This window comes from Zea mays, chromosome 2 (genome assembly GCF_902167145.1).
Source record: "Zea mays cultivar B73 chromosome 2, Zm-B73-REFERENCE-NAM-5.0, whole genome shotgun sequence".
Lineage (NCBI taxonomy): Eukaryota > Viridiplantae > Streptophyta > Magnoliopsida > Poales > Poaceae > Zea > Zea mays.
The window spans coordinates 31598861-31610247 of NC_050097.1; the positions used below are offsets into that span (position 1 = coordinate 31598861).

General features: G+C 44.3%; 1 protein-coding gene across 1 annotated transcript; it reads left to right on the forward strand.

Annotated features, from left to right (window-relative positions):
* Nucleotides 1–3155: 3155 nt before the first annotated feature.
* Nucleotides 3156–3925, forward strand: LOC109944143 (protein MAIN-LIKE 1). The gene is made up of 3 exons (XM_020548815.1): nt 3156–3367; nt 3445–3631; nt 3713–3925. Exons 1-3 carry the CDS (start codon nt 3156–3158, stop codon nt 3923–3925), a joined length of 612 nt encoding a protein of 203 aa, XP_020404404.1.
* The last annotated feature ends 7462 nt before the right edge of the window (nt 3926–11387 follow it).

The following is an 11387-nucleotide window of genomic DNA, read 5'->3' on the forward strand; positions in this document are numbered from 1 at the left end:
TATGGGGACTGGGAGTCTGGGTACGAGCAGCTACCTGTTCTTTTAAATGCAATGAAGGCGGTCAATCCAGGCATGCATTATGAGTACATCCCTAAACCAAATGCATGGATTGATGGGAGACAGATATTCTTCCGTGTAGGGATGACAATGGGTCGGGTTCGGATCGGGTATGGTAAATATCCGCCCGCGACAATACCCGCGGGTATTACTCATACCCGCCCGCGACTATACCCGCGGGTAGGATTTTGTACCCGTACCCGTACCCATCGGGTATCGGGCGGGTATCGGATACCCGCGGGTATAATTACACTCCATTGTTGGGCATGAACTTAGACTGTTCAACATCACTAATCTATCCAGTAAACGTGTTGATATCGCACTAATGTATCCAGTAAACATGTTCATATTGGATACTCGTGGGTAGGATTTCAGCCAATGTTTGTTCGCTTGTAAACAAAAACAAAAACAGCACTAATCGGGTTTCAGCCAATGTTTGGGCAGCAAAAAAACAAAAACAGCAAGGATCAATCTTGGACATGAAACCGGTCCGTCCAACTCGCTCGCTCGCTCATTCTGCAGGCTGCTCATCGCCGCCAGGGACGCCGCCCTGCTGATGCTGGCCGTCGTGGGGCCGTGCCGCTTCCCGCTCGACGGCGCGGACGTTGGCCACTAGCACCAGCAGCCCGGCGAGGTGAAGACCCGGCTCCTCGCCGTGGAGTACGGCCAGCTCCTGGACGAGCACGAGCAGCAGTCCGGCGACCACGGCGGGTTGCTAATTTGCTATCGCTAGTGGCGGCTGGTGGTGGCCGGCTGAGAGGCTGAGAGAGACGATGAGAGTGAGACCGTGACTGTGAGAGACTAGGGTTCCTGGGTGAATAAAGATGGACCATTGGGCCGGTTTTTGGTGGGCTGAAAATACATGTACTTTTAATTTTGGATATCCGCTAGGACCCGCGGGTGAAAGATAAAACCCGTACCCGACCCGATTTTATCACGAGTCGGGTATGGGTGAGACCCGCGGGTAAAATTTTGTACCCGAACCCGAATCCGACGGGTCGGATATCCGTGGATACCCGAACCCGCGGGTAAAATTGCCATCCCTACTTCCGTGCGTTCTGGTGCTTTCCCCAGTGTGTGGATGCCTTCCGGCATTGTCGTCCTGTCTTTTCAATTGACGGCACATTTCTTCTCGGTAAGTACCAGGGCACTCTTCTAATTGCCATATCCGTTGATGCAAACAACAAGCTAGTTCCCATAGCATTTGCTCTGGTTGAGAAAGAGAACAAAGACAGTTGGGGCTGGTTCCTGCGACTGGTCCGGATACATGTGGTTGGCCCAGGACGGGAAGTTGGTGTAATATCAGATCGGCACCAGGGAATACTCAACGCGGTCCGTGAGCAGATCGATGGGTACCCTCCTTTGCATCACAGGTGGTGTACTCGACACCTTGCTGAGAATCTTCTGCGTAAGGATGGTGTCAAGGATAACTTTGAGCTTTTCCAGGAGACATGTCGACAGCTGGAAGACAAGTTCTTTAGAGAAAAGTTAGAAAAGCTCAAAGTCGCAACAAATGCCGAAGGTAGAGATTGGTTGAATGGATTGATGCCGGATTTGGAGAAGTGGACGAGAGCTCACGACTTAGGTGGATGGAGATATGAGTTCCAGTGTAGTAACATGGCCGAGTCATTCAACAAATTATTGTTGGGCATACGTGGTATGCCGGTCACTGCTATAGTGACATTTACCTTTTACAAGCTTGTGGCATGGTTTAATGATAGACACACCCATGCAGTTGGATTGCAGAATGAGGGAGAGAGATGGGCTCCAAAGCCTAAGACCTTTCTAGAGAAGGCAAAGGAAAGGGCAAACACACACACTGTTGATTGTTTTGACTTACAGTCAGGGACATATGAGGTATTCCTTCAAGCTGGTACTACTTCTGACGGCGAGTCACAAGAGTCGAGGAAGCATGTGGTTGTCCTTAATGACTTGTCATGTACTTGTGGCGCACCCAGGCAATACCATTTTCCATGTTCTCATATAATCGCAGCTGCTCGAGCTCGTAACTTTGACTTAGAGAGGAGGATACCTCAAGAGTTTACTATTGATAAACTAGTGTTGACTTGGAGTCCAAGATTTATTCCTTATCGTGACACGGGTGAGTGGCCTCCGTACGATGGCCCAAATTATGTCGCTGATCCAAGCAGTCGTTGGACCAAGCGTGGATCCAGGAAGAGGACGAGGCACAAGATGGTTATGGATCAGGTTGGTGGTAGGAGTAGAAGGGGAAGGAGAACACCATTTCTTACCGACCCCGAGCAGTATGAGTGTGGCAAGTGCGGTAGACTTGGTCATAATTCACGCACTTGTCGTTGGCAGATTAGCGAGGTTTGTATTTTTAGTTTAATGATACTACCTTAATTTTATTTAATAAGGCTATATTACTTACTAACATTAATTTCATTTTGTAGGATGGCACAGTTCCACCTCCTCGACCCGTTCTACGACGAGAGCCACCGGGGGCGCCTTCTGTCGGAAGGCCAGGTATTTAATTGTAAATATCTTTTGTAGATTTGTTGTTGTACAAATGGTGTTGCTAATATAATATTTTTCCGTGTAGGACCTAGCAACGCTTCGTTCTAGGACACACAATGGGTTCCTAGACATGGTGTTCGACGACAGGTACACTAATTACCTCAGACGAGCAGGTCTAGATGTAATATCGTACCAGTTACGACGCGGGTTGCCTACTATTGATTTGGCGGCCATTACTGCACTTGTGGACAGGTATTGTTAGGATTTTGTAAAAATATTCTTGAATCATTGAGCTCGTTTACACTAATTTTTTTTAATTATGTAGGTGGCGGCCTGAGACACATAGTTTTCATCTTCCTTTTGGTGAGATGACAGTCACATTAGAGGATACACAGAAGATACTTGGACTCGATGTTGGTGGCAGAGCAGTGACAGGCCAATGTGACTCTGACGGTTGGAGGGCTAGAGTTGAGGCCTTTCTTGGTAGAGAGCTTCCTGCTGAGGGCGTTGAAAGGACTGCTGGAGTAGGCATCACATGGCTCCGTCAGTCTTTTGGTGTGTGCCCTGCTGATGCTGATGAGGATACAGTCCAGTTCTATTGTCGAGCTTGGATCCTGCACATGTTTGGTTTTGTCCTCTTCCCAGACGCCACAGGAGACTGCGCGTCCTGGATGTACATCCCATGTCTAACCGACTGGGATACAGCTGGACACTACAGTTGGGGCTCCGCTGTGCTTTCTTTTTTGTACCGGCAGCTTTGTGAGGCTTGCCGTCGTACGTCCTCCTCTTCGTCTATAGGCGGTTGCGTCTACCTCCTGCAGATATGGATGTGGTACGTCTTCGACCAACGTCTTCAAAATTTTATTTAATAAGGCTATATTACTTACTAACAAAAATTTCATTTTGCAGGTTTCGCATACCAGTTGGTCGACCACGTGTTTTCCAGCCTAGACCCTGGCCATGGATGATTTATGGAAATGAACGTCTTCGACCGACGTATGCTTATATTTGGGACCAAGTGGCAGCTCCTTTTGCCAGAGCTAAGAGGGCATACATGGAGTATGTTAACGAGTTTGACACCCTTTCTGCCTCTAGCGTAAGTACTCAACATGTATATCTTATCATTATGAAATTTGTTTTATTATACTTAACATAGATTGCTTCATTTTTGTTTCAGGTCACATGGCAGCCATACAACGCACCTGAGTATGCTGGGATGATCTTTAGTGAAGTATGCAGCAGTGAAGATGAACTCTATATGATGCAATGTCCTTTGATCTGTTTCTGGTGTGTTGAGTGGCACCTACCTCACAGGGTTCAGAGACAGTTTGGTAGGAACCAGCTATGGCCGGTTGAAGATGGTCCTACTTCAAAGGAGCTACACAAGTAAGTTCGCAATCTATAAATCCAGTTTGCATTTTATAACATCAATCATTCTTAACTTTGTGTTCTTTATATGATATGATTTGTGTGTAGATTTGACCGGCGGAAGCAAAAGAAGATAACGGACTTTCGTCAACATCATCTGATATTTATAAATGAATGGGAATCGGGTGCTGAGAATGTATATTCCAACGATGAGTTGCACAACAACAGTGATTACAGGCGGTACCAAGCTTGGTACCAGGGTGCGACTCGTTGTAAGCTTCGCCAGCAGTGGACAGCGGAAGACTACGCCGACATTGATTCTTCTGACGATGAAGAAACGGAGTATGACCTGTCCACTAGACTGGGAACCCAAGTGGAGGCGGCACCCATATTAGATCGAGTGGTAAGTTTTACTCGATTTTAATACTCGACATGTATAAATTGTATGTGTGATGCAAGTTGTGTTGTACAGGGTAACACATTGCGACGGTCGGTAGAGGACATTGATCGCCAACTTTTGACTGTGGGCGACAGCAGCATGCGCAGCTTCTTGCAGGTAAGCTCACATGCATCGTTTATAGCCTTTAGCTTGTTATGAATATGTTGTAAACTAATGTCTTTGGTATGCAGCGTTTATCTAGGCGCCTACGTGGAGCTGCTGCTCGCTGTGGCTGCAGGACTAATGTTGCACATGACGTCCATGTACCATCGTGTACCGACACAGCAACGCCCTCCACAGGTCTTGGTGCTGGCTTCGACTACGATCACGACGAGATAGGACCTTCACAGCTTCAGGGGGCTCCTTCGACACAGCCATTACAACCACAAGATCGTAGGCGACACCGCTCTCCACAACGTTACACTCCAGGCACCGACGCTTTAGGCAAGGGTAAGACTAGGAGACGTTGAATTGGTTTGGACTCTATGGACTTGTTATGTAACGTATGAATTATATAGACTTGTAATGGACTCATTTGGCCTCTACGGGCTTGTATGACATTTTAATGGACTTGTATGAATTCTATGGACTTGTAATGCACTTGTTTAGACTTTTATGAGCTTGCTTGGAATTGTTTACAATTGTATGCACTTGTATGTTATGCTTATCTATGTGTATATGTTGGATTGACAAAAAACAGAGAAAACTCTGCCGAAATTTTGTGAAATCGTTGGTTATGTCATGTAGCCTTTACAGAACTATTACATAGCCTTTTCAGAAGCATTAATTTTTGGACTAGCATCTAGACTTTTCAGATCCATTTCGTAGCCTTTTCAGGAGTGTTTATATAGCCTTTTCAGAGTGTATAAATAGCCTTTTCAGGATTGTATATATAGCCTTTTCAGGATTGTATATATAGCCTTTTCAGAATCAACAATATCCTACATTAGCGTAGGACATGTAGCCTTTTCAGAACCAGAACATAGCCTTTTCAGAGTTTTTGTACATATCTGATGTTTATAATCTATTACACTATCTATCCTTTAGCCTATATATACACGATCCTTTGTACATTTGCTTCATTGTGCAATACAATGGCTTCAGGGTCTTCTAGGGGCAAGGGTGCGGTAAATGAGAGACGAAAGGATGGAGGGAAGTTAACTCCAATGTGTTTCGATGGCCCTCTTGGTCCAGATTTTTTGAAGAGGCGGTTTTTAACTTTCCAGTTTAAAGTAAAAAAGATTTCAACAAAGAGGTTAGACTTAGGTCCTACGATAATAGGAGAGAAGATTGGCCGAAGTGCATGCATGGTGAGGATTGCTTGGTGCAGATGTTCGTTGAGGGTGGAATTGATGGAGACCGGCGTTTCTTCAGATGTCCTTATGCATATGTACAAATTAATTTCTAGTCCTTTGTTCTAAATACTTTTGTTGTTCAGTGAAACTAACTATAAACATTTATGCAGCATTCATTGGTCAAGGAGAATTGTGGGTTCACTCGTTGGGTAGATCCTCGTCCGATTTTTCCTCATGCGGAATACATATCCTACCTACAGAATAGGATATTTGATCTAGAGAGAGAAGTAAGCAACAGAAATGACGAGGAAGAAAGAGACAACAACAATGGTGGTGCTTCACAGGTGCAAGTATGCCCAGATCCATATTGTTGCTGCCCTTGTCACAACAAGAATGTTGGTCCTCCGTCGTCTCCACCGCACCCACAGCAGACACCAACAATGGGAGGATACTATGGAGAAGGGTCAACTCAATTTGGAATGTGGGAGCACTACTAGAAAACTCTTCTGTATCAATTGCTTTCAGCGTGTTGATTATCTATTTCAATTGCTTCAAGTCGCCTTCAAGAATTGCTTTAAATCTAGTTTTCATCAATTATGTATTTATGTAATTTTTCATCAATTTGAAGGTAATTCATTACGAAATATCATTGTTCGACAATACATAATACAGAATAATAAGTTCATTATTACATAACTTCAAATAAAACACCAATACTACTGAGTACAACGGGGCCATTTGCCTTTGCGAAATGCATCAGAGTTCTCCTCCATTGCTTCCTTTGCACGACGTGCACGCTCAAGCTTCTTCTCCTTATCTTCCCTGCATTCAGCAACACGCCTCATTTTCTCTTCGTCTTCACGTTGTTGCTCGGCAGCAAGCTCCTCTCGTCTTTTTTCCATCCTCTCTTTGTCCTCTGCATCCCACTTTTGAAGATTCTCCAACCACTTCTTGTCTTTCTCTGATATTTCTGTGTCAATCCACTGCTCAAAATCACATAGGGGTGGAGGAGTCTACAAAATATGCAATTATTAGTACGCAAAAAAACATTTACAAAAACATTCACAAATTGTAAACATATTACAAGACTATTCTCGCCATTAAATTCATCCGACGTTGAACAATAGTTGGCTCAAACGCAAAGTTAGCACACATCCAATACCTCTGTTGATAGGTGTCATGATCCTCAGACTTATCGACCTTACAAGGATCACCACAAAAACACATAGGCACTGGAACACCACTTGGCAAAGGCAGCGGGTCGAAGGCAGTTCCGGTCAAAGGACCCTTCCTAAATTTCCATAAACTCTATAACAATCACAAATATAATAGACTCACAAAATAAGAGGCAGATCCAAAACTTACCTTGGTTTAGCATATTTACCACGCCTAGACATCCTATAAATCAGGCGATATCTCTAGTTTAGAAGAATTGGAATGAGCACAGCAACAAGCCAGACGTAGGGTACTATTTATAGACACGTACCTCGGCGCCATAGATCTTGGCGCCGAGGTAGGCGTCGTTGACCGGGCGCCTACCTCGGCGCCAAGATCTATGGCGCCGAGGTACGTGCCACGTAGATCCCAGGTCACACCGCCGTCTGACGTATAAGTGCCAATATTATTGGTGCCGGCACACAGAAGCTCGGCGCCAATGATGACGGCGCCGAGCTAAGGGTCCATTTTTTGAAATGAAACTGCCAGAGGCATAATTGTGCAAAAAAACACAAAAAGGGCCAAATTGCAAAAAAGTTGGTATATATTGTTATGTTAAAATTTCAAGAAAAAAGTTCTGAGTTCCGACAGTGCGACCAGCAAGTTGTATTGGATTTTCTCAAGATCCAGTTTGGATATTATAATTGAACTTATTTAAATAATTATAACTTGGTCGCATAATTAAACAATTATACTTATAAAATATATTGTTATATTATTATTGGCTATATAGGTGAATGGGTACCCGAAACCCGATGGGTTTTACCTGATATGAAGGCGGGCATAGTATAATTTCTCTACCCGCGAGTATGTTAGTGGGTAAGAATGTCTACTCGTTGGGTATATGGGTACGTGTATGAGTGGGTACCTGTTGGTCACTTGTTCTGAAATGTTGTGAATCAAAAAAAAAGACAACACAATTGTTAAATATTAGGAACATTCGTCCTCCGAAGCATATTCTTTCGGATATAATGATCTTCAGACGAAGGTCATGAAGGACACACCTTCATTATTCGTAAAAATAACAATTCATATAGATCATAAATATTATTCATTCATATACTAATTCATATATTTCTTTCATGATAAACATATGAATATTAATAGGATTTATATTCCATTGATACATTCGACTTGTTCGAATGTGATGACGCGAGAGCGACTACAATTCAACGTGAACAGTACGAGGGTATTGTTCAATTATTTATAGGCACGGGACGCAACCCGGGTAAAAATACATTTACGTCCTTAATATGTACACATAATCGTAACATAAATCATCAGTGATTAACTAGACTTTTCCTCTTTGACTCGACATTATGTTTGACCTTCGTTGCCATCCTAAGCCGAAGTTGTCGTCCTTCAGTTGTAGCTTCGGCATTTGTTGTTATCGTTTTCAGACACTGTCTTCGTCTCGAGAACCTTTGAAAGGGAAATATGCCCTTGGGCAATTTCTATAAGTATTTTGGTGATTAGATGCCTAACACATATTCTTTAAATCCTAATGTGTCAAAGGTTGGAAAGTGCAAATCAAGGCATGAGGTATGTTTCTAGACTTAGTACATTGTCTTTTGAATACTAATGAGGTTATCTAAGTGCTAGAAACACTGAGAAAAGAAGAAGAAAATACACCGAAAAGACTTCGCTCTTTGCAGCCAAACTTCAGCTCAGTCTGGCACACCGGACTGTCCGGTGGTGCACCTGACAGTGTCCGGTGCGCCAGGCTGGTCTCCGATGAAAGTGCTGCTCTCGGGAATCGACGGCGGCGTACGACTAAAAATCACCGGACTGTCTAGTGGTGCACCGAACTATCCGGTGAGCCAACGGTCGCCAGCGCCAATGGTCGGCCACGCAATCTTCGCGCGACATGTGGTCACGCCAACGGTCGGTTGGGCACACCGGACTTTCCGGTGTGCACCGGACAGTGTCCGGTGCGCCAACCGATTCCGGGGACCAACGGTCGGCTGCTCTCCGTATGGAAAGAAATCGAGCACCGGACATAAACAGTAGCTGTCCAGTGGTGCACCGGACTGTCCGGTGCACCACCCGACAGAAGGCAAGGATGGCCTTCCAAGTTGGCCTCCAACGGCTCCTAGCTGTCTTGGGGCTATAAAAGGGACCTCTAGGCGCATGAAGGAGACATCTAAGCATTTCACTAAGCATTCTAAGACTCCCACCCTCCACCTCCGCGCATTTTATCGATTGTGTTAAGTGATTTGAGCTCCGTTCGAGTTGTGAACTCTCTGTGCTACGTTTTGAGCTCAAGTCTTGGCTTGTGTGCGTGTGTGTGCTACGGATTTGTGTGTTGTGTGTGTTGCTCTCCTAGCCTTACTCTTGTGCCTTCTTTGTGATCTTCATTGTAAGGGCGAGAGGCTCCAACTTGTGGAGATTCCTCGCAAATGGGAGAAAAATTATAAGGAAGAAAGTTGTGGTATTCAAGTTGATCATTGGATCACTTGAAATGGGTTGAGTGCAACCCTCGTCCATTGGGACGCCACAACGTGGAAGTAGGCAAGTATTACTTGGCCGAACCACGTGATAAAAAATCGTGTGTCTCTTGTGATTGCTTTCTCTGTGATTGTTTTGTCCACAAGAACTCGCCTCAAAACTACTTAGTAGCACTAACACCTCTATAACTAAGTTTTGTGGCCATTTAGTGTTTAATTTTACAAGATCACCTATTCACCCCCCTCTAGGTGCTCTCAATTGGTATCAGAGCCGCACTCTTCATCTAAGGGACTAACCGCCCGAAGAGATGGATCCTAAGGGAAAGGGGATGGTGGTCAACGACAAGGAAAAGGAGTCCGTCTTCAACGAGCCAAGAGACGACAAGCCTACTGACTCAGGCTCGAGTCAAAAGAAGAGAGAAGGGAAGAAGAAGAGGCGCATCAAGAAGATCATCTACTACGACAGCGATGCCTCGTCTTCTTCACCACACGACGACGACGACGGCTCTTCAAAGAAGAAAACGGTTAATCAAAACTATTCATTTGATTATTCCCGTATTCCATTTAACTCAAATGCTCATTTGCTATTAATTCCACTTAGGAAACCTCCACACTTTGATGGAGAAGACTACTCTTTCTGGAGTCATAAAATGCGTAGTCATTTATTTTCTCTCCATCTTAGTATCTGGGAAATTGTTGAAAACGGAATGCACTTTGATAGTACTGACAATGCCGTTTTTATAAATGAGCAAATTCATAAGACTGCCCAAGCTACTACTGTGTTGCTAGCATCTCTTTGCAGGGATGAGTACAATAAGGTGAGTGGCTTGGACAATGCCAAGCAAATCTGGGACACCCTCAAGATATCTCATGAGGGATACGACGCCACCATGATCACCAAAATGGAGTTGGTGGAAGGCGACCTGGGAAGATTTGCGATGATCAGGGGAGAGGAGTCAACACAAACCTACAACAGGCTCAAGACCCTCATCAACAAGATCCGAAGCTATGGAAGCACAAGATGGACGGATCATGATGTCGTCCGACTCATGCTAAGGTCATTTACTGTAATTGACCCCCATCTTGTCAATCTTATTCGTGAAAACCCCAGGTACACCAAAATGACGCCCGAGGAGATCCTCAAAAAATTTGTGAGTGGGCGCATGATGGTGAAGGAGGCTCGATACGTGGACGATGCTCTAAACGGTCCACTACCCGTCTACGAGCCTCAACCTATTGCTCTTAAGGCAACCAGTAGCAGGGAGGCGCTTCCATGCAAGGTGGCACAAGTGGAGGTTGCTGGCCTCAACGAGGATGAGATGGTGATTATCATCAAGCGTTTCAAGACCGCGCTTAAAGGACGCAAGGAGTACCCCAACAAGAACAAAACAAAGGGAAAGCGCTCATGTTTTAAATGAGGTAAGACTGGTCACTTTATTGCAAATTGTCCCGATAATGATAGTGACCAGTGACAAGAAAAGAGCAGGAAGAAGGAGAAAAAGAAGAACTATAGGAAGGCAAAGGGTGAGGCGCACCTTGGAAAGGAATGGAACTCAGACTGCTCCTCTTCCGACTCTAACGACAAAGGACTTGCTGCCTCAGCCTTCAACAAATCTTCACTCTTCCCCAACGAACGACATACATGTCTTATGGCCAAGGAGAAAAAGGTACGTGTTCGGGACACCCCCAAGTACACTTCATCTAGTGATGAAGAATCTTCCGATGATGAAGTAGATTACTCTAGTTTATTTAAAGGTTTAGATAGAACCAAAGTAGAGAAAATCAATGAATTAATTGATGCTATAAATGAAAAAGATAAACTACTAGAAAGCAAGAGGACATATTGTATGAGGAACATGACAAATTTGTTAGTGTGCAAAAATCACTTGCTTTAGAAACTAAGAGAAATGAAATGCTATCTTCTGAGTTATCTGCTTGCCATGAATCTATCTCTAGTTTAAAGAGTTTAAATGATGAATTAAATGCTAAGCTAGAGAAAAAAATGAAACTAGTTCATGTGTAGAGCATGTTGTTATTTGTAATAGATGCAAGGATTTTAATGTTGATGTCTGTAATGAACATATTGCT

What these genes read in the sequence shown, in the direction of transcription:
- LOC109944143 (XM_020548815.1), top strand. Translation starts at nt 3,156, where the DNA reads ATGTTTGGTTTTGTCCTCTTCCCAGACGCCACAGGAGACTGCGCGTCC. An exon ending in CTCCTGCAGATATGGATGTG is followed by an intron (nt 3,368 to 3,444) that starts GTACGTCTTCGA and finishes TTCATTTTGCAG; the next exon opens with GTTTCGCATACCAGTTGGTC. An exon ending in ACACCCTTTCTGCCTCTAGC is followed by an intron (nt 3,632 to 3,712) that starts GTAAGTACTCAA and finishes TTTTTGTTTCAG; the next exon opens with GTCACATGGCAGCCATACAA.